At 40.5% G+C, this 23,595-nt stretch overlaps 1 protein-coding gene across 18 annotated transcripts in view; it reads left to right on the top strand.

The window, feature by feature from the left end:
• The window catches only part of ANKS1B (ankyrin repeat and sterile alpha motif domain containing 1B), a 414,782-nt gene that overhangs the window by 376,657 nt on the left and 14,530 nt on the right, over positions 1-23,595 (top strand). For all 18 annotated transcript variants that reach the window (XM_069000638.1, XM_069000646.1, XM_069000631.1 and 15 more), the window contains 2 exons: positions 9,586-9,714; positions 14,563-14,634. In XM_069000638.1, the coding sequence (XP_068856739.1) occupies positions 9,586-9,714; positions 14,563-14,634 (201 nt within the window). The remainder of the gene's footprint in view (positions 1-9,585; positions 9,715-14,562; positions 14,635-23,595) is intronic.

Genomic DNA, 23,595 nt, shown 5'->3' with positions numbered 1-23,595 from the left:
ATGTGTAATCCTACTAAATTTCATCTGACTGATCTGTAGCTCATCAGATCTGTTTTCAGTTCTTACCCCATTCTGAAAAGTCCTTCACTTCTGGATCCTCCTTAGAGAGCACTGGCACTCCTCCAAGCCACAGCATGGAGCAGGTCCTTGCAGATTGCCTCAACATGTTCAGTCCATTTGTGCTTAAATACCAATAATCATTCTCAAAACGTGCTGCATCAGGAGTCACACAGTGTCCAAGCCTTGCTGTATTTCTCCTTGCTGCTGCTGATTTAATCGGCCAGTTTTCTGACACAGGAAGGAAATTTGATCTGAGATGATTCATACTGAATCATCTCATTATGAACATCTTGAATTTTTCTTGGTGCATAGTAACTGTCTCGGTAGCACATGGCAGGCAATATTACACTTTTTCTTTGTTATTCTCAGTAATGTATGCATACGCATGCATACATATATTCCTGAGTGTTTATTTCAGATGGCCAGGAGCGATGTCAGAAGGTCATGAGAACCACAGGACGGTGTCTGGATTTTTAAACATTTCTAGTCATTTACTGGTCCTTGAAGTTAAGCTGCCTGAAACTTTCTGAACCTTCCTTTTCTCCCATCTTAAATATTCTTTTAGCCCTTCTTTGCTCCTTTAGTATCTTCTATGACTTTTCAAGGATAATTGCACCTAATTTAGGTGATTCTTTAATATCTCCTAACATGCCATTGAGTGAAACTCATTGATGTAACTGTAATGAATACATCTGGACTGCCTTCCACCCAGCTCCTTCTCCTCCTGCATGTGCTGTCCAGGTATTCTTTTCTGTCACTTTCCTCCTTTCCTCTCCTTAGAAAGTATATGATTTCTGTGATCAGTCTTGTAGTTACTTTCTTTCTTCAGATTATTAACCAAGTTTTCTTGTCTATGAGGAGGAAGTCTAAAGTTTCCCTTGGATAATTCTTTTCACCCTTCCTTTGCCCCTGCTGCCTGTCAGAGTTGTGTTCCACCATGACTAGACAGGGAAACATTTTATACATGGAACACCACAAAAAGGATATGGTAGCAGAGTCTTGCTGTGGCATTACTTGTAAGCATTTATCTTTTGGGAAGTATTAAGATAACGGCATGTTTGATACTAATCAGACAATAGATGATGCTGTTATTTTGCTCTTTACCATATTACTTAGGAAAATGTTCTTCATTAAACTCTTTTTCACAGAACCTCTGTGTCAGTGGTATTGGGTGCCCAAGTGTATTTGTGTTTATTGTGGTGGAAGTGTATGCACAGATTGAATTCTTTGGCTTTTTTTTTTGAGAACATATGTTTTGGGAGCTGAAAATTGTGAGTGTTTGAAGCCTAATCCCCATTCTTCCTTCTACTGCCTATTTTTTGGCCTCAGATAATCACTTAACCTTTTTATTTGCCTTGGTTCCTTCCTCTCCAGCACAGGAATATGCAACTTTAAGTACTTCTCCTGGGCATTTCATAATTCATTAAAAAATTTAAGTACTTTGAAGACATAAAATATGTATCTAGTAAATGCTAAATATTTTTACAATGGTGCGAGGAAAAGGTTGATTTCTGAATTTGAATTCATTACCATCCATAAAATTAATGTTCCATCTGCACTGCATTTCAGTACCTTAGTCATTCAAATATTAATGAATGCAAAACTAAATAATGTTTTGCACTGCTGCCCTCCTGATGGGGCATTCATGAAGTCGTGGGAAATTCTCAATCTTTGCTGGCCTGCTTGATTTATTGTTGATTGTGTATTAAGATGATTCCGCTTAAGCCTAGATCCTTCAAAATTTAATTCTGGAGGTAGATCTGTTTGATTGGGGGAAGTTCACTTGAACAGTTCTTGAAGCAAAGACTTGGAGCCAACACTTGTCTCTCACAGGTGAGTGCTCCAAACATCTACATTTAGGCACTCTTCTTTCCCCCATTTATAAAAGGGGCTGAAGACAGCCTGTCTTCTGCTGCTGCTTTAACCTGTGAAAGACAAAGGTGAACTGCAAAGATGTGAGTTCCCCCAGTCGGAAAAGGGCATCAAATTGAGAGTTCCCAGTTCCTGGAGGGAGTACCCTAACTGCTGTGCTTCCATTTGGGAGAAGATGGGCTGGGGACGGAGGGCCAGGATGGGGTACCATTGACAAGTGTAAGAGAGGATTAATTGCCTGCCCTCTTTTTAAATGGAGCCACTTGAAGCCTGCGCACACACATCTGAGCTAGCACCAGGGCAGCTGAAGGATGTGCCCAATGTACCGACACCTTTAGTGCCACAGCACACGGGGCTGTGGTGGCAGCCGTGCTGTCGGTGCTGCAGCCCCACTGGGAGAGCCCCACGCGCCTCTGCTGCTCAGGAACGGGCTCCGGGTCACGACCGAGCTGGCTGTGGCCCCACACCAGTCCCTAAAGGCAGGTCCTGGAGAGGTGCAGGATTCAAGGGCACACTTTTGTCTCAAGAATATCATGATGCTGAGAAGTGGCTGCACAGTGTGGCAGCATCATGGCAACCCCTTGTCAGCGCTGGGGAGAAACAAAATATCTGCCAGCATGTGGTACCCTGCATTCCTTACTGCTTTCAGTACCTCGGTGTGTACAAATAGCAGTGCAGGAGGTTTTCTTGGGTACCTTGATTACCAGATGCTTGGGCATGCTGCACCAGCATGGAAATGCCTTCTCTTTGCTCTTCTCTTGAAAAGCAGAGGCACAGCCTTCTGCCATGGACTCCTATTCAGGAATCTTCCCCTCCTCAGGCAAACAGATACAGGCATCATAGTGATGGGCATGGCCAGAACATCCAGAAGTCAGTTTGCTTGACATACACAGAAAAAGGTTATTGGTAACCACTAGTGCAATGTCCTAAGGATGGTACAGCAGAAATAGCTGCAGCAGTGTTTGCTGCTGGCCTTGGACTGAGACTATGTGTTCATCACATGGAGGAGGACTAGCTTGTAGTAAGTTGCAGAGGACAAGGCAGAAGACTGAACAAAAGTCAAAGTTTTAATTAGCTAATGATATCAAAATGTAGAGCCCTGCACATCATGAAGGAGAAGCAAAGAACTTTGAAAGCAAGATGAGGGAGGTAGAATTAACCACATATGTGGAAGTTTTAAAATTACTGAAGCTGGAGGATGGGATGTGTGCTCATGCATTTCAGATGATGAAGTAAATAAGGGACAATTAACAACATTAAGCAGCCACCAGGCTGTCTGGCAGCGCTCTTTAGTCAGTCCAGAGGATGCCAGGCTTCCCTGACAGTAACCAGAAGTGGTAACTTACTCTGTCACCAGCCAGGCAGCCAGATTGCAGGCTACAAAAGGTAAGAGCAAGAGTCATATTTTAAGAAGAGTTGCACTTCTTCGGGTTGATTTGAGCATTGGTGCTAAACTCCTGCTGCTGCTGCTGAGAAAAACCAGCAATGCATGTTCTTGATGGTGTTAAATTACTGATATATTAATTGCTATCTCTTCTGGATGCTGCAGTTCCACTTTTCATGTCTGTTTATTGCCTTTTGTTGCTGCCTGCTGAAGATAGCGTGGGCAGATCCTACGTCTGATGCTTTGTTTTAGTTGCCTGGCTACTGTAAAACGTTATCTTAGCTTTTGCTGAGGTGCCACAGATGATTTATTGATGATTGTCCAAACAAGGAAATATATAAAAGGTGCTGGTGAATGCTGTGCTTGCCTAATTCTGCTGCTTTTGCTAGAGATGCTACAATATGCTTACTTTGCTTCACTACTATAGGTTCTCTGTATAGTAATGTAGAGGGTAGACTGAAACCTTTCATTTACACATCGGGGTCATGGTCAATGCCAAAGGTAATATTATCTGTATCATAGTATGCAAAGGAACTGTTGTTGGAAGGAGATGGTGGGCAGCTGCTTCACTAAATTGCAATGCATTCATTTCTGGTAATTGTTATAAAGAAAATGTATTTTTCCTGTTGATTGTGTTGCCAGATTTTTCCCTTCCTTTCTCCCTGTGAACGTCTCCAACAAAGAGAAATTTAAGTCTCAAAACTTACTTGGGATGTTGACTTCAAACTTCTTCCCTGCTGAAAACTGAAAGTAACCAATATTTCTTCTGCTCTAGGCAGTTTCTATTTATGCTTGCATAACTTTATCTCTTTACATCACAAGCACTTCTGACTAAATTGTTTTCTTGTACTCACAGTCTGAAACCTCTTCTAAAGTCTCTGAATAAGCTATGTTTCTTTTCAGTCAGTCCAAAAATATTTTGTCAGCAAATAAATAAAAAAATTACTTTTAACAACTGTTTTACTTCCTTCTTAGTATTATTGCAAGCCTTTTCTTAATTATTCTTGCCTTTTGGCAGTTGCAGTGCATTAATATTTACAAGATGAGATACAGTTTTCTGTTTATATTAGCAGTCTTCGGTCTGTGAGATCTGGACCAACCAGAATGCAGGATATCCTTTCTCATCGATTCATCAGGTTCATAATGTAAGATACAGTGATAAATGGCTATGTTGTCACTCTATGGATGTACAGTCTGTTGCCTTGGTGTTCTCTACGGGTGTCATGTTGCTGAAATGACAAAAGCAGTCCGTACCTTGTCCGCCGTGCGGGGACCGTGTGTGCGCGCATTCGTGTATCGTGCCCTGTGGTTAGCGTGTGTCGGCTCCGTGGTGTGCGTACGTACAGGACGGGGGGCGCTGCCAGCAGCCGTCTCTCCCGGGGGAGCTTTGAATTCTGTTCCTGATGTTTTTGTTCACTCACTCTTCCAAAGCGGGAAACTGTGTAAACAGCTCGGTTTGCACAGTTTCGCCCCCGCAGTGTGTTGTGCTGCCCTCTCTGTGTTGGTCTGTAGGCTTTGCCCAGCTGTGGTTACACACTGCCTCTGCAGAGGCACTTTGGGGGAGTTGGAGGTAATGCTGATGGTGCCCTGAATTTTTTGTCACTTCTGTGGCAGTCACAAACACTGTGCACGTGAGAGCAAACCTGGTGATCCGTACTGCAGACTGGTAAGGATGACAGCCAGTTGTTCAGCAGAGTATTTGAGAGCAGCTGTAGATTTCTCCTAATTCTGTCATGACTCCTGGGAACATTTCTGCCAGAGAGGGGCCATTTTGGCTACTGAGCTTTAGAAGTTTTTTAAATCTAAGTATACCGTGTTTCCATTCTTTCAAAAGCCAAACATGTAAGGAGCTAAAAAAATGTGTCTTCCTCTAGGAATTAAAACATAAGCAAATAATGAGGATTCGACAGATCTGCAGAACATTTAAAATTTTTACAGGGAGAAAATTATAAATTTTTCAGCCAGAACTGTTGTATCCATGTGTGCTCCAATTTGTTGTTGTCATGGTGACTAATACACGTTATCATAACCAGGCATGAGGCTTAACAGGTGAAAAGTTATAAGATGTGGTCCTTGTTAAAAATAACTACATTCAAACCACTCAAAACCAGGCCTTCTTGGTTTTTTCTTCCTTTTAGCATGGAGGCTTTTTAACTTGACATTTTTATAAAAAGATGAGGGAGGTGTTGGATTTTTATAGAAGATTTATTGAGGTTACTTCTTATCTGCAACTATCTCTGCATCCAGATGCCTTCAATACAAGTCAAATACACTTCTCAGGGAATGGGATGATATAGGAAAATGTGCAGCAATTGTAGAAAAAATTGTAGAAAGAATAATAGCTGTAGTCTGCTTCTGTTGCTCTTTTGACATCAAGCATCCAACCCTTTCTAGAGCACTGAGAAGTGCCTATCTGCCCATCTTTGGGGTTAGAAAACCCGGCAAGAGCAGAGGTATTGGTCTCTAAGGCTATTAAAAGTTGTCATTGTAAAAGTATTGAATCCTTACCACTCGGACACTTGCCTTGAGACCATTTTCTGATTACAAATTTTTTTTCTGCAAAATGCAGAGCAAAAAAAGCTTCTTTTTCAAGTTAGTAGAGGCCAATGAGAGTTAGGGTGCTGGTTAAAGTCACAGGGAGGTTAGAATACTAAAACACAGGCATTACAGCAAAACCCATGTGATAAATTGCACAGCTGTCTGATGAGCTGTAAAGCTAGATGAAGAAGAAATTATCTCTTGCCTTTCTACTTCATCAGAGAGATAAATATCTCCATCCGTATATTGTGTCATAAAAAATACATAAGCTTAAATGTTTGATTATTTCTTATAATTGCAAATTAAATATTCAAACCAGAAAATCGTTATCCTATCATATCTATTTTTAAAACTTAAATCAAACATTATAGTTGGTCTTGCACGGCAATTTATGAACATTTCTGTACTGCCTGAAAAGTGTATTAGGTGCTTATGAAGGACTGGAATCTCAATACATCACCCATGAATTGTTCCACATCAACTGCTTGGATTTAGGACTACTAGTAATTCATATTTTTCTTCCCTGACTTGAGCCCTATGGTTTCAAGTCTTCTCTAGGTCAAAGATGGTCCTATTCTGTATTTTGCCTGATATTAACTGTCATCATCACGTCTTAAATCTCAGAATTTCAGTATCTGACTAGAGCCAGTCAGCTGAGGACCTCCTGTTCTTCCTGTTAAGGTTTTTAGATATGGATTTATGAATGCATTTAGCTGTCTTGTTTAAAAGCTTTTCTTCCCTAAAAAAAAAAAAAAAAAAGAAAAGGAAAGGAAATTGGGTGGGGAATATGTAACAGGAATTACACTTCTAAATATCTTCATGGATCTGGGCTTTGGAGACTACCCTGTTATGACTCCATTTAAATAGGTTTTGAATGCTAACAGTAGTACTGTTTAAAAGTCCAAGGAGTTTGGTGTGAAACAAAAGGAAAGGAAACCAGGAGCCACTTCTGCTGAAGCGTTAAAAATCACTTATGATACAGCTGTTAAAAAAAACTTTGACTATGTATAATGTCTTTTCTTAGTAGCTGCTCCCTCTACAAGACACACTGAAATACAGTAAAGGCTTCCAGGGGCAGTGGTCTGTCAGGAACAGTAGAAATCCTGTATCTGCATTCCCCAACCTCAGCTCTATTGCGTGTTTCCAACATCCTAGAGATATGTATAGCAATCTCGGCAATTCTGTTTTGTCTAGTTTAAAAGGAGTAGGTAGTAGGATGATACATTTATAGAGCAATAAATGGATACAAACATGGCCTCCGCACAGTCCCTCTCTGAGTGTCTCATAAACTAGTTTTATTAGCCTGGTTGAAGATTATTTCTCATTTCTTTGTAAAATTGAGCCAAAACAGGAGGTGATCACTGTTCCCCTTTTTCTGCCCTTTATTTTCAGACAGAAACAATGCAGTTCTCAGCACTTTTAATGCTTAATTTGCTAAAGGGAAACAAACTGTAAAACTGTGTACTCATTTTACTCCTTATGTACCCTGCTTACTTTGCCAGTGCTGTCCCTTTCCTGCATGTGAGGAAAGCTGCCTGCTGAGCAGTGCAACAAGGGTTTGGAGCACTACCCCTAGTCACTTGTTCAGTAGAAGTTCTGGTCCTGCCTCCTGGCCATCCCTGTACTTCCTTGCTTGGTGGAAAGACCAGTGGTCAAAAGATGTACTTTTGTAGCTTTTCTGTCCTGAGTTCACTCCCTCTCCATCATAGTGGCCTTTTGCTAAATTGCCTGGATGTACCTCCTGAGCTCTGCTTCCTTACACAAAACATGCAGGAGTGTATCTTTACTAGGGGGGAAAAAAGAACTAAATCAAGTGGTCTGTTAGCTGTGGCCTTGAACAGTTCATAAGAGACAGCTGAGCACACTGTGAGAATTTGTGATGGGTGCAGTCCGTCTTCTCTTGTTGTCAAAGACAGACTCCACTAATAAGGATGCAGGTCCTTGCCCCTTGTAATATGATGGAAATTTATTTTATAAGAAGAACTGCCTCATAAAGAAATCAAATTCCCACTTCAGATTAAATAAGATAGAAAGTTTTTATGCATTAGTGGCCAGAAGGACTCGTTTTTGTGAATGCAAACTGCCAAAAATTGGAGCAATTCCTCCTGCTGCTTTCCTTTCAAAATCTGATGCTGAAGTCATATCCATGGCATATAGGCAACTTAACTAGGCAAGACAGAAATTACACTGCTGTGTAATTGGTAGATTTGCTAATGGTGCCAACAGCAGCTAGGTTCGACTTGTTTTATGATGTTCTCTTGCTTAAAGTTGCCATATTGGCAGGGTAATGTTGATGTTTCCAGATTTATCTCTTGCTTTTCATTGCAGAGCTGTGCAAACGTGTGTCATTTCGTTATTTTGTGACACATGAAAATGATGTACTTGTTTTGTTTACTCTGTCCCGACTTAATTAGTAAGATGTGATAGTTTGCCAGACTTTGAATGTCTTTGATAGAACTTTTTCATGTGTTTTTGATGCTTAACTTCTTTTTGTTGTAGAAGTCTAAACTTCTAGCCATATTCTGTGTGAAGTGCTGATGACAATTCCTTGCCAGTTCCAACACACATTTTAACAATATGACATACATAGAAAATACACAAAGATAAGTGCAGGTAAAGAAAGAAGTAGCATAACCCAAACTGAAATAATCATATAGGAAAGGGTAAAATAATTTGAGAGAACAGACAGGGGAAGGAGGAGCATCAGGAAGGACAAATGTAATTGCAAAAAGACAGTTTTGAGAAGAGGGGAATTGAGAGGCAGTCCAGACCAGACAGGATAGGAGAGAAGTGAGGGTGGTGGCAGAGGGAAGAGGGCTTAGGAAGAGGAGAAGTCCATCCACGGGTCATTTTCAGTTAAAGTGAGCTGATGCATGGGCCTGCAAGGTAGAAGAAGCCCCTAAGGAGTGGTCAGTGCATGTCCTGTGGAGCCAGAATCAAAAATACACAACGGCAAGTGAGACCCAGACCAGCACTGCCAGGCTGGGGACATTCCTGTACTGATGCCTACATTGGCTCTTTTGGAGGGAAGAAGAGTGAGCTGGGAAGGGATTTGGCAGCAAACTGCACTCCTACCTGTGTTCTCTGAGGACTTTGAGGAAAGAGAGGAGATGACAGCTCAGAAAGGCAATCTCCTATATCAATGAGAATGATGAATGTGGAAGGGCAGTGTTAGTACCTCCACAACGAGGCATCAAGAGAAGGTGATCAAAGTAAATATTCATAAAGAGATTAAAGAATGCCTCGTGTTTGAAGAATGTATAATAAGTCTTCAGATCAAAACAAAGTCTGATATTTAGCCATTTAGAAAATCAGTTATTGGTTATGTGTGCTGGATAATGGAAGGTGTATTAACTCTGCAGAAAAGCTTGTGAAACACATAGCAGAATTTGTGAAAGGCATTTTTGTGCATCTCATGATTTTTTTTCAAGTGCTCTCATTCTCATATATGTATTGTAAACACTTATGTTTAAGGAACACTTTGGATGCCTAATGATTTTATTCTCAAAGCAAAGAGATTTAATTAAAGCCTCATTAAACACTACAGTAGATGACTTTGGATTATAAATTAAATAATGAAAAATGTTGTAGGAGTTGTGTTCCCTTGTTTTAGTAACATGGCTCTATGTGTAGAAAATAAATTCTTGCTAATTGAACACAACAGTGGAGGGCTACTTTATAGTGAAATTGCCTGCACATGCTCTTACATCTTGAACAACTGTGATTTTCAGACAGGAGACTGGGGAGAGCCTTCAATTACCTTGCGACCTCCAAATGAAGCCACAGCATCAACGCCTGTACAGTATTGGCAACATCATCCAGAGAAACTCATCTTCCAGTCATGCGATTATAAAGCATTTGTAAGTGTTGATAAATGTAGTGGTTTGATTTGGGGTATAGATACATTAAACTTGGATTTTGATAGGCTGTTGTGTTTTACTTTCATTTATAATATTTTTTCAGTCACTTTTAGAGAGACAGGTCAATTCTTCTGAAATACTGTAATTGTAATAAATGAGAACCAAGGATGCACAGTACTTTTTTGCTATGAATTTTGTGACATATTGCAGTCCATGTGGCATTAGTGTTAGAGGAAGGGCACTGTGAGTAAGTGGCTAAGTGTTGTTGAAGTGACAGTGAGAGCAAACACCCCCACTTTTCATCTGTTACAAATCCCTGTCTAGTAGTTATGGAAGAATAATAAAACATAATATGGGATCCTCATACCCATACCTCATACCTTAATGCTGTGTGCATGGCAGCTAAAGTGAGTGTCGCCTCACCTGAATTTTATACATGTTTTTGGGAAAGGAAATAGAGAAGATGAAGATGAGGGTCCTGAGTGTTTTCCGTCCATGGGACAAGGGCACGTTCAGACCTTTCCCAAACTGATGGCTACTTCAAGTACCAGTAGCAGTCAGTTCCATCAGGGTCAGGGCATACTTACTTTTACCTCCCTGTGGCTGCAGGTGATTACCACTTCCCATTCCTGGAGAAATGGAGCTTCCGTCTATAACTAAAGACAGTTAGTCTTCTCTGGCTGTTATAAATGCTTGTGGAGGAGAGAAGCCTCCTACCGTACAGAAAGTCATTGGAAGGCTTTCTTTTTAAATGAAAAAGTTTTCTGAAATCTTGAGTTCCCTGTCAACAGCGTGGGGGGACTGGAGCTTCTGGAGGAGGTACCTGAGCCCACCTTTTTAAATGCTTGCATTTCCCCTTCCGACTTTGCTGGATAGCATTGCTGAAGTTGCTGAAGGTGCTTGCCAGCCCACTGTGTGTCCTCTCTGGAGGTGGCCACCTTATGAAGGAAGGCTGGCTTATTGTACAAAGGAAAGGGTAGTAAACTCAGTAGTTGCAGTGTCTTTAGGATGATAGCTGGAGGTTAACTACTGGTCCAGGATGTGGGGTTGAGATCCTGTTCACTTGAAGGGGCTTGGATCTTCGATGCATTTTAGGATAATGCTCTGTTCACTAAATACTGCTGCATTTTGGGGAACAGTTGGAGGTTGCTGGACCAGATTAAGGCATATCCGGGAAGACAGGAATTAGAGGATGTAGGAACCCAGAGTGCTGAGAATATTTCTCTGCCTGTTTTTAAGGGTTTTTACCCCCCTGGACACCACTGGTATAGCTTTAAACCTTGGAAAAAATTACCAGCAGTGAGACAACAACTAGAAAATACAGTGGTGTGAATTAGGTGATAGACTACTATGTAAGATTGTCACAGGGTGAAAAATTTAGACTTTTTAGGCTTCTCTTTATAATAAATAGATAAGAGTAAAAAATATCAAAATGGAGGATTGTTGTTGTTCTCTAGACCTTCTTCTCCTTCTTCTATTACTCCATATTCTGCAGTAAAAGTAGTTTGGATTGATTGGATAGAAAATTCCACAGTTCCTAGTCGTGTTACTGAATAATTGGTAAAAAAGTAAAAATAATGTACGTTTTTAGTAACTATTGGTTAAAATGTCTTTAAAAGGCTGTGTAAATCTTGATAATTAGTCTCTCTCGCTCTCACTCCTACTTTTCCTCCTTCCATGCTGTACCTGGGTCACACTAGTGGCTCAGTTCCTCTGATAAGACTTAATAAACAACTATCTGGAAGCATTGAAACTACAGAAGACGTCTTGCTTTATCTTTTAAACTCCTTGCAAGGACTTTCAACAAATTCTCTCCCATCAGGAGAGACTCGATTTATGGCACAATAAAGTGTCAGAGACTAAATGCAGGTGAGACAGAGCCTGGCTCCCACTGAGGAGGGGCAGAAGGGGTGTTACAGACCTGTCTTTATGGAGCACATCTGTATCTTCCATCAGACCTTCATGGGGTTAAAAATTGCCAGGCATGCAGTGATTATCCCTGGACAGAACCTCTGCCTTCCTTACAGAAGTTATAGTCAAGGACCATCTCACCTGCTCTCAGTCTTCTTCTACTATTCAAAACCTCCTTGCTCACCTCAGATTGAAAATGAATTTCTAGTTCTTCAAATATTTGTCATAGTTTTCAGTGAAGTGAGCATATTTATCTCAAGAGTGCCTTTTCTCTTATTGCATGATCCAGCAGTAAATTCATAATTGAATGTAACCTTTGTAGTAGATTGGAAGATGGATCATTAAAGAAACAAAGTTGGGATGACCAGGAATATCCAAGATAGTAGTAATTAAGGAAGGACCTTCCTTTCCTAGAGGACCATGTGTCACAGCTTTGTTTCAGCTCCTTGAGCTCTATTGACCTCAGCCTTATAGGGTAAAACCCTGGCTTGTAAGTTATAATTGGGGCAGCTTTCACTGTGTGCTGCATCACTCAGTTAAACAGTTGGATGTTCTCTGTATTACTCCCACATGCTCTGGGTGTTTGAGAAGGAACATATCCAAAAGCACAGCAAGTCAAAAGGAAGCAAAATTTCCTCCTAGAGTTTCAGATTTTTCTGACAACTAAATTGGATGGTACTTCTGTGATTTGTGTGTCTATTCCACAGTCCACCTTGCAAAGCATTTCTGAGTGCCTTCAGCTGAGGCTTTTTGCTGCTGTGCAGATGGGACAGAAGCTGTCCTTCTCCTCTCTTTCTTCCTCTTGTTCTGCCGTAAGCAAAAAGCACTGCTTTTTTTACCCTGGTGCCTGACCAACTAGTAGCTTTCAAGGAAAAACCAATTCATTGTACTGTAGTCCAAAAAAATGAGAAAACAAAAAACCAAACAAAATACCCCCAAACCTAAACAAAAAAACCCCAACCATCCAACTAAACAAGCAAAAAATTGAAGACATTAATTGCAACCTGCCCAGAGAAGGCTAAGGATTCCAAAGGTGTCAGACAGCAGGATCCAGAGAAAAATACAGTTCAATTCAATATGCTTTTGTTTACTCTTCTAATTTCAGAGCTTGCTTTAAGTTTGTTGTTTTTCTTCAAGGGTGATATCAAACTGTCCCATCAAATTAATGCCCAAACCCCTATCCACGTCACCACTGAGCCCCCAGCGGGACTCACAGCTGCTCGGTTTATGAATCTTTCACATCTGCAGTCCTCTAGGAATGTCCTTCATTCATTCCTTTATGCTTGTGCTTATCTGGTAGTGTTGATGTTGCTCACTGGCCCATTTATAATGTCCTATAAAGTGTTTCTCACTAATTGCTGCATTGGCTACTGTCTACATTGAAATATTTATGCATTTTTTTGCAGGTCAGAGACTCCTGCAGTACACAGTGTAAACTGGAGGCTTTAAAAAAAATATCTCAGTTTAGGTCAGGAGACCAGAGAACTGAACCAGTACGCTCTGTTCAGTTCCAGCTTGCATTCATCTGTAATTGAAGTTCTTTTTGATAGGTTCTTGTCTAAGCTGAAGCTGGTTCACCATTTGGTTGGGTCAGCTTAAGCTGTTTCCAAGAGGAGTCAGTCTGGTAGAATGAGAAGGGTCAGCAGTGGTGGGCTGAAGCATCCTCCGGAAAGAGACTCCTGCCCAAAGCGCTTTCTCTCCTCCTGCAGCCTATTTACCATATTCTCTCAATGGCATGACTTCTCTTCAGCTCCCACATTGCTCACTTAGGAGTAGAGACTTAGGAGGAGCCGTAGCTTTGTGCTGCAGTGAGAATACAGATAGAGACTTCTCTGTGCCTGGGGAAGAGGAGGGGTGCCTTGTTGTGCTCTCTGCCCAGTTAAGCCAGACTTGCATGTGACATCATATAGAAATTCAGAAACGTCCTGTTTGCACAGAGCTATAAGAACACATGCACACCAACAAAGATGCATGCATCTATAGGAGAAATGCAGACCGTGGTGTGGCTTTGGTACAGCTCAGTTAGCAGTAACGAGACCCCTCGCTGCTAGGTGGGAATGGCAGGGATGATGCAGCCAGCTCCATCCCTGGAGGAGCAGTGCCATTCAGACATGGTGTAGGGGGGTACTGAGACCTCAGAGGAGCAGAGCCTGCTGTCAGGGTGCAGGAGGGCTCAAACTGTGTGTGCCAACAAGTGACATAGTGAGGGAGAGGCCTATAGGACAGGGGCTGTGTCGCTGAGGCTCTGCCTGCCTTGTTGCCCTTGGAGATAAGCAGGCTCCTCTGAGGGCACGGTGGTTTCCAGTGAGCTGGACCAGGACACAGCACCCTTCTGCTTCCTCTCACACAGCCCTCCTCCAGATCACTGTAGGCTTCAAAATAATAGTTCAGGGTCAGCCTTTCCTTAGGAAGAAATCATGGTTTAAACTAGTTTTAGAAGAGATTTATTTTCTCTGTTTGCTGACATTGGGCTCTGCTATTTGCACGTAAATTAGTTACAGATTGAGTACACTGAGGTTAAGATCACTGCTGGCCTTCTCATCCATGTGATTGCACACATACAATAGGAGTTGGACAGGTGGCAGCTAAAAGCAGATTCTCCATTTCTTAATCAAATGGCTTTTTAAGATGGAATCTTTAGTATTTGTTTGTTGCTTCAGTAACTAAAATTATAAGCTCAAGGACTTTTGGATATTGTTTCAAAGGACTCCAGCTGATTCAATACACTTGTTGCTGTGCATTCTTGTCTCATGGGTTGATTAATACATTGATTTAAGTGATTTGTCAAAGAACTCCAGAGTAAAAAAACTCTAAAGCAATATGTTAAGAAATTGACTGATACCACTAGGTTTTTTAAAGCATTTTTAGTGCATTTCTGCAGATGTTTGTCTGTTTGGGAATTTCAGTTAATTTAAGTTCAATGGATTTTTGTTCTAGTATTTAGGTTCTATGCTGGTAAAAGAGTTACGAGGTACAGAGTCAACACAGGATGCATGTGCAAAGATGAGGGTAAGTTTGTAAACCTACTTCTTTCTCTATTGTAATAGTATTAAGTAACATCAATCTGTGATTGCTTGTACTGTATCCTTTTTGCTTTTGTAATGTACTGTTACCCATTTCCTTTCCTTGCTTTTACATTGGTATTCAATAGGAAATCTGTTCTGCCTTATATCTTAATTTGAAGTAATACCAGAATTTAAAGGTAAATTTTTATTTTGCATGCTGTATCTAACAAAAAAACCCAAATGTATGTGTTATGTTTTCTCATGAATCTTCAAGTACATTTCAAAGTACCCTCCACACAGTTTAAGCATGCCCATATCCAGTTGTTTTGCAAACAGAATTTATAGCTTTTATATGATAATCTAGATTGAATTTTCAGTGTTAAATATGTAGTAGCAAATATATTAACATGTTACCAGGCACACTGGTTTTTACATATGGTCTAATCCAACAGTCACATAATCCTATGGATACGTTTACTCACATGAGTATTTCCTTTAATTATGAGTTACTTACATACTTTTTGATTAAAGGGTGAAATGGGATCTGAGTCAGTTTCACCTGATGGGGGAAAAGCAGCTAGGTTTCCTTCAGACTGTTAAAAATATGTTTTCCTGTGACTCTTTGGCCTGATGCTGGTTTGTAGAAAATTACAGCAGCCTATCTCCAAGCAACATTGCTGCTGGAAAGTCAAAACAAACCACACCTGATTTATTCCCAACTGTAGTTGTAATAAGAACACACCTGTTCACAGCCATGGTGAACATATCATGGTCTGGTATCATTAATTAATGAAGAATATAATTGTTCACTAATCTACCAAAGGTGTACAATTGCCTAGGTGAATGAGCAAAATCTTTTCTTCTGTGTATCATCCGTCTCTTATTCAAGATGTCTCTGAGCACAAGACGTGACATTTGGATCAGTTAGAAAGCTGGAATGTGTGTAAAATTCATGCAATCAGACAACCATTTCCTGCTGGTTACACATGTGCAGCACACAGAGTTTCATACAAGCTGTTTTAGCTGAGGGCTGGCAGTAATTCTCAATTACTAGATTGCCTGAAGAGCTGAAGTTTCTCAGCTAATTACATGCTAATCATTCCTTACCTGGGCTTAAAGTCCTCTAAAAAAAATCCTGACAATTTGACACAGAGGGATCTACAATCACATACACGTGTTCTGGGGAATTAATTGAGGCTGCAAGCTTACCATCTTCCAATCCAGTTTTGAAACTGTCAGGCTTAGCAGTTCAATTCTTTAGGCGTGTGCCCGTGCAGAAATTAGGGCAGAAGTTGACACCATAGTAGCATATGACAACTTCAGTAAGTTTTCTGACTGAACTAGGAGGTTTAACATCAAAAAAGGCACTCTAAATAATTTATAGGCACCTTAATATTTATTTCTATAAGTAATAAGTTTAGCCAATTAAAATTATAAATCTGAAAAAACTAAGTGTTTGAAAAAAATTTATTTTAAAATACACATTTCCTATATAAATAGTGCAGTTGCACTAGTTTTCTATAGTGCCATACAGGACACATATAATACAGTGGTGGGGTTTATGTACATTTCTTTTTTACACTCTTTTGAAACAGTTGTTCTGTGAGAGTGTTTATTTTCTGGTTTGACGTTTTTTATTGCAAAGATATTTGAATAAAATAGTTTTTAATCAGGATTTCTACTATTCTTTCTATGTAGTCCTCTTAATCATGTTCCTATTCAAGTCAAAAGCAAAAACCTTTGACTTAATGGGAACAAATTATTATTTTAGCCTGTTTTGCAGTGAGAAAAATGTATGTTTTTCCAAAACTTTCTCCCCCTGGATGTCTCCTGAAAGTTGTTGTTTGTGAATTGGGAGTCCAGGTTGTCCAAAGCCATCCTGAAATTTTGCTGTGATGTTCATTATTGTATTTAAGTAACCCTGGGTTGTCATTGAAAAGCTGGCTTCTGTTTTAGTTACATTTTACATTGAAAGGGACCTTTCACTTTCCAAAAAAAAAAAAAAAGTGAAAAGCTAGATACTTTATTTGTCTCTCAGGTACTGAATTCTTTACACTTGTCCAGTGTCTCTAGAGTCAGTAAGATTTTTGCATAAGGCTGTACTATTTTGATAGAGCAATAATTTTTTATTCTAGTATTTTATTGGTTTTTCCATGTACATATTTCAAAACTATAGCATGCTACAATCAAACATGTTGGACATATAAACTTGTACCAGGTTGAGGTCACTCCCCACACTTTTTAAATCTTTCTGGACTCAGCCACATAATGGTTTTATGGAGAATGTATGAAAATTAGGTACCTAATTTTTCTGTCTAAGTGGCTTTTGATTCTCCATCTTTAACTTAATGCTTCTCAAAAAAGTGTTGACATTCACTGGATGTCTTTCAGTCAGCAGGTACACAAGGATGAAAGAAGTGTATCAGTGAAAAAAATATCTTGATCTTCCTTAATCATTTATAAATACAGAGAAACAACAAAAATGACATGTTTGCTGACTGCAGATCCCTTGCTGTTAGTTGTAGATGCTCCCAGGGCTTTCAATTATTGCAATTGATGGTTTTGGTTCTCAAGGGAAGTGTCATGTGTCTCTCTGCAGAGAGGCTTAAAGCAGCCTCCTTCTCTTACACCTTAAGAGTGAAGGGAGATCCTAAGTCTTCTATAATGTAAAAAAAACTCCAATAGTAATTTTAAAAAAAAGCCAAAAACCTGGGAATTTTTACCTTAATAACTCTTCTTGGCAATCTACTGTGCTACTCAGCATTGTGCAGCAGTGTGCTCTAGCAGGGCAGGTGATGGATTTGTTTGGGGAAAATCATGCAGATGCAATAGCTTGAGCTCAACATTGGGGTCAAGGTTTTTTCCCACCCAAACTTCAGATTCGTGCAACCACCCAAAATTATAGATATTTGTCAAGAACTTTACTTTCCCATTCATATATTTGCACTCCTTTATATTTTATGGTTTCTTATTTGCTTCCAGCTATTTCTGTCACAAAATCCCTCTCTAGTGGACAGCACTGTCCTTATCTCCGTCCCCACCTGCTGTAAGCTGACCTTTGCTACTTGGAGATTAAATCTTGCTGTGCTGGCCAGAATAGATTTATTAATTATATTTGAGAGATGCCTTCAAGAAGCTAAGAGCTCTCATCTTTTTCAGTGTGGAACAGGAAATACTGCAGGTTGTGTTTTCAATCAGATTGCTGCCTTCATTGCAAATTATCACAGGAACATGAATGGAGAGTAAGATGTGTTTGCATCAAAATAAAGACAAGGGGTAAAGTTAAATTTGAGCTAGAAAGAGACTTGTTCTCTAAAGAAGACTTCATCTGGCGTTTACACATCTGAATTCCTTGACCAGGTGGGAAAGGGATTGTTTTATACTTACTGGCATGAGCACAGCAACAAGGTAGACTCTTTCTTTGCAGCAGTGTTAAATCACTGATGTTGCATACACCAGCTGAACAGTCTAAACCAGTCAAATATTTACTGCAGCAGAAGGGAACTTAAATTTTGTTCTTGGATCCTGCCACCTTCCTGAGTATTATATTTCTTTCTTAAATATTTTCTTGTTAGAAATAGGTTCTTAAATTTCAGGTCAAAGTTCTGAGGAGGCAGCAATATAATTCTGCTCACAAAGCAGGTATTTAAATGTCTTGCTAACTTAAGACCAAAATGTCAAAGTTGGAATTGCTACAAAATCTGCTTCTCTTATCTCTGGAGAGGAAGGTGAAGCAGAGTTGATTCACTGAAAACAGGCAGCATCTGGGGCCTTTCTTCCTCATTTCATTTCTTCTTATATAAAGAAGGAACTGAATTTAGATGACAGTTTCTCTTCGTTTCTACTAAATCCTTTCTTACTTTTCAATCTCCATTTCATTTTTCCTCCAAAAGTAGAAGTGCAGAAGCCTCCATATGCCTCCTGGTGAAACTCCCTAGACAAATACCATGTCAGGATCAAACACTGTTTCAGGATTTAGATTCTTCAGTCTCTGCTCTCTTGGGACTTGTAGCTCTGCCTCTCTCTTGTGTGGCCACTGCTTTCAGCGGGTCTGCAGTGGAACAGGCACATGGATATTACTCAAAAGTTAAAAATAAGTAGTGGTGGAACATCTTATGTACATTCAGTCTCTATGCACATCCACATCATGCTGTACCATGTTCTTCAGAGGACTGTATATCCTTGAATTCTGGCTGAAAGGAATCTAAGGGGCAGGAGGAATGCAGAGGAATGTTTAGAGATACTGCAAAAGACAAAAACCATCTCACTCTCAACCAGGCACATTGCAGGTGCACCCCAAGTGCAATGTTCATATTAATGATGTAGCTTGGAGACATCCACTAATTGTAGAGAAGTAAAGAGTTTTGTATCACAAGGATTGCAGGTGTAGTTTTATTCTAAGAGGTGTTAAATTATGTCATTAATGCATTTTTAAACCTTTTGGACTGAGAGAAGTAAGTAAATATTTTTTAAAAGGCAGATTGTATAATTGTATGTAAATATTTGTCAAAAGGCAAATTGGCTTCAAAACTAACTGGTCAACTGTGGACTTAGACTTTTTATTTCAATTTCATCTCATGCATGATCTTGTCGAAGTGATTCACTCAAGCTCCTCTTCCCCAGCTGGTTGAGGGAGGCGACTGTCCCACTTTATTCTGTGCTGGTGCAGTCTCACCTTGAGTCCTGTGTGCAGTTTTGGCACCACACTGTAAGAAGGATATAAAGCTATTAGAGAGTGTCCAAATTAGGGCCATGAGGATGTTGAAGGGCCTTGAGGGGAAGCTGTATGAGGAGCAGCTGAGGACACTTGGTCTGTTCAGCCTGAGGGGAGACCTCATTGCAGTCTGCAGCTTCCTCATGAGGGGAAGAGGAGGGGCAGACACTGATCTCTTCTCTGTGCTGGCCAGTGACAGGGAATGGCCTGAAGTTGTGTCAGGGGAGGTTTAGGTTGGATATCAGAAAAAGATTCTTCACCCAGAGGGTGTCTGGGCACTGGAACAGGCTCCCCAGGGCAGTGGTCACAGCACCAGCCCGACAGAGCTCAAGAAGTGTTTGGACAATGCTCTCAGGCACAGGGTGTGACTCCTGGGGATGGTGCTGTGCAGGGCTGGGAGTTGGATTAAATTATTCTTCTGGTTCCCTTCCAGCTAAGACTTCTATGATTCTTTGAACTGCTTAGTGAAGTTTCATAAGCCTTAAATAAATAACAGGCTTACAGGTATGGTAGTAGGTGATACCAACGGATGTTTCACATGTTTTGAGATGTGCAGTCTGATGCCATTTAGAATTAATAGTTGCTCCCAGTTTGGGAAAAAGTTCAGATTCTTATAATGAAGTGGATTCCAGTACATAACTGAATAGAATTGCCAGCTACAGTGTTCATATAGATATTAAAAATCAATATAGGACTGAAGATTCATTTGCAAAAGTAGAAAGCCAAGATGAAGACTTAAGATTTTACAGGCTCATAAACTTTTACTTGGAATTTATTTATATATGGGATTGCTAGTGACTTGTCATAGCTGAATAATGTTTCTTTACTGTATATTTGCAGTATCAAATATAATTACATATAAACCTATAAGTGAACCTTTTCATTTTGGCCACTGTGTGAAAGCTGAGTAATCTAATTATAAATACATGTGTAAGTGCATTGAGGTGGTCAACGTGACAAAGTAGAAGTACCAGGGTGTCCCATTTCCTTTTGTCAGGAAATAAATGAGATGCAAGATTTTCAGAGTGGGCTGTGTTACACCATGTGCTACAGTTTATCAAGGGAATGTGTGAGCGTCTTACTTGGACGCCATTCTATGTGTGTTTCTGAATTTCTTATTCGGCTGCTTTGTGTGTGTGTGCTCAGAGATAGCATGGTTTGTACACTGCAGGAGCATTCAAAGGTTTTGAATTAGTGCTCTCAGTTCTGCATCAGAGTAAGGTATTTAGGTACAATCCTGTCTTGAAAGGGTTAAAAGCCCTTCAGGGTTGCAGATTTTGTATTTGATTTTTAAAAATAAACCACTGGTTTATATTACTTTATTTAAAAAACAGTCCTCTGCCTCTTAAGTCATTGTTAATTACCTTGATTTGTTAGGCACACTGTCAGGGTGGATCTCAAATTAGTTGTATTTTAGTTTATATTCTAAATAAATGTCTAGCAGTTCTGTCCAGCCTTTAACTCAAAATTAATATGCAAGTGGAAATGCTTTACCATACTTAAGATAATTTGTAGTACTACTGTAGTATGAAAATGAGTTTAGACTCTGGATATGAGAGTGGTGTTTTTTTCCATGAAACTAAAGAAGATCCATGAGCAAGATGAGAAGCAAGATTGCACTCCCTCTCTTGCTCTCTCTGGCACCACTGGTCTTGCATCGCCTTGTAACCCATTTCAAAAGGAGGAATTGGGAGCAGCACTGTCCAAGCCTGTGCAGGTTTTTGGCACTGTCCTAAATAATGGCAGCTGTGAGTTCAGATGCAAACTCAGAAGAGTCTTAAATTCAGACCTTTATTGTAAAAGCAGTCACTATAGTAACCAGGCAGTTATGCAGAAGGTACCTTCTACCTTCTTCCACTGGGCTGATCTCCATTGTGGGTGCTGAGGGGATGAAGCAGTTTCACTGCAGCAGCTGCATCAAAATACAGACAAGACTGGTACTCCTGATGTTCCTTGTTCTGAAGAGAAAGATGCTCTGTGTCTTTTGAGAAGTCTGGGGAAGCTGCACATATGTCACATTAGATTTAGGATGGTGATGCTTTTTTCTGTCTTCCTGTGTACGCAGACAAACCTGTTTTACGGTTCTTGAATTATACATGGCCTGCTTTCATGTAGTCACCTACCTGTCTGGCAGCAAGGATTTCAGAGGTGGGACCAAAGCTAGCAGTGCAGAGACTCCTGGCTGCAGGAGCAGTGCACCCACGGAGACGGGGCATGCACATCTGTCCTGACATAGGTGACCAGCTGATCAGCAACAGGCACTGGCAGGGAGCCTGGAAGAGGCTTGCTGTTCACCCAGGTGATTCTCCTGAAGAAGTGCATTGAAATTAAGAGCAGTTACAGTCACAAACAGTGGAATTCATAGGAACTATGACCACTTCCAGGCCAGTGAGCACTTGCCCAAAGACAGTGTCCTGTCACTATGATTGCTTCTACGTGAGATGAAATCTAATCCTGCTACTATGGTATGAACATGCCTTGGAGCATTAGACCATATGTCAGCATACACATGACATCCAATGCCAGCCTTCAGCTGTGACTCCTGTAACTTTGGCTCAAGTCCATATGCTTCCCACAGAGACACCAGATGGACAAGAATATTTTGTCATCTCGTGTCCTCATGGAGTTGATACAGTGGCTAGAACCTAAAAGCCCGAGGAAAGGGAATACTGATTCCTGTGTTCCACCTTATTCTCAGATTCTGGGCACAGACATGGGCAGAGATGCCCACTTGGCCTGCACAGAGGTGTGAAATGTCTGACCAAGAAAGCTGTGGGACTTCATCTCGCCATCCTAGAATTCAGAGCCAAAGCACCTACAGTGCCTGAGCAAAAGGTATTCATCCTGTATCTCTGAATTCTCACGTTACACGTTCTGGCAGACAACTCCTTCATTAAAAAGAAAGGAACAACAAGCAAATAGTGTGAGCTCACCATGACAACTCAAAACTGTTGAAGCCTGGAAACTGCTTGGAAATAATAATTATCTGGTGGACTTCAGTTACTGTATCACTAAGAGTCGAGCCAGGCAATAGAGCTGCGTGTTTTTCTTGATGGCACTGTCATAATAACAAAGGATGTTACTCCACTGCCCAGCTGTTTGTTTCACTGGAAGTACAAGTGCAGAATTGTTACCCCAGATCATAATTCTACACTGGACTGCAGTCTTCCAGAACACCTTTGCATAAATCCTGGGGTTTGTATGGTTTACAGGCTGATGAGGAACATCCTGTGTTCCTTACCAGAAGAGACAGTTTGGTTTAATAAATTACAAGTGTCCATCAGTCTCTGATTCATTTCCTAATTTGCCAGCTGTAATTTAATAGCATCTTGGTGAGCTATTTCACTCAGAGACAGTCTTCTGGCAGTTCGCAACCCCAATTAAATACTAGAGGTCAGGTCTGGTCTAGACAGACCCAGGTGAATGTGGAGCAGATGAAGATGATTAAATTATGAACTGCAGGTCTAGAGGAAGGAGGTTGTTGGTACAGTGTGGCCTGGCCAACAGGATGCTTCACCTTTATGGCAAATAGCAGATGGTGGGAATTATACCAAAAAGCTAAAATATGTGAACTGAGTACCTGTGTTTGTATAGCTCATTGGAGAAAAGGAATTTTGCTGTTAAGGAGGTAATTGCAATAATCAAAATGCAAAAGAAAGCGCTCTTGTGTGTAGCTGTTGGACTAGAATGAAAGGACAAAAGTTGGATGATTGCTGCCTTGCCAGATGATTAAAGTGATATTGTCATATTTGTGACTATTTTGTCTAGTATGAGCGTGTATGGGGTTTATTGCTTGTTATTCTGATAGCTGTATGTACTGCAGCTTCTGTACAGTCACTGTCATGCTTTCTGTGCATTGAAATTGAATTTTATGAAAAGGCTCATTTAAGATCTTACAGTGACACACACATACAGGTAGCTGCTTGCTCTGCTTTTGGCAGGGATACCATTTCTTTCCCCACTCAGTTCAGAAGCACACAGATCAGATTAGTGTCTTCAGATTTTGTTAAAATTCTTCAGGATGTTTTATCATTTAAGCTTTCATTTCTTAAAAGTGCCGAGTATTCTGGGTGAAAGGAGTTTTCTGCAGGATAAATTGACGCTTGATTGCTGTCTCAAGTCTCTCGTCATTTGAGATGGAGAGATCCAACAAGTCCTCTCTATTACACGGACGGGTGGGGCTCTCCTTGAAGTTTAATTAGAGGTTATAGTCTTCATGGCCCAGACACTAATTGCAGAATGTAGCAGGAT

This window comes from Aphelocoma coerulescens, chromosome 1A, assembly GCF_041296385.1.
Source record: "Aphelocoma coerulescens isolate FSJ_1873_10779 chromosome 1A, UR_Acoe_1.0, whole genome shotgun sequence".
NCBI classification, from domain to species: domain Eukaryota; kingdom Metazoa; phylum Chordata; class Aves; order Passeriformes; family Corvidae; genus Aphelocoma; species Aphelocoma coerulescens.
The sequence above is the reverse complement of the archived record's forward strand: the minus strand, read 5'-3'. Positions and strand labels throughout refer to the sequence as shown.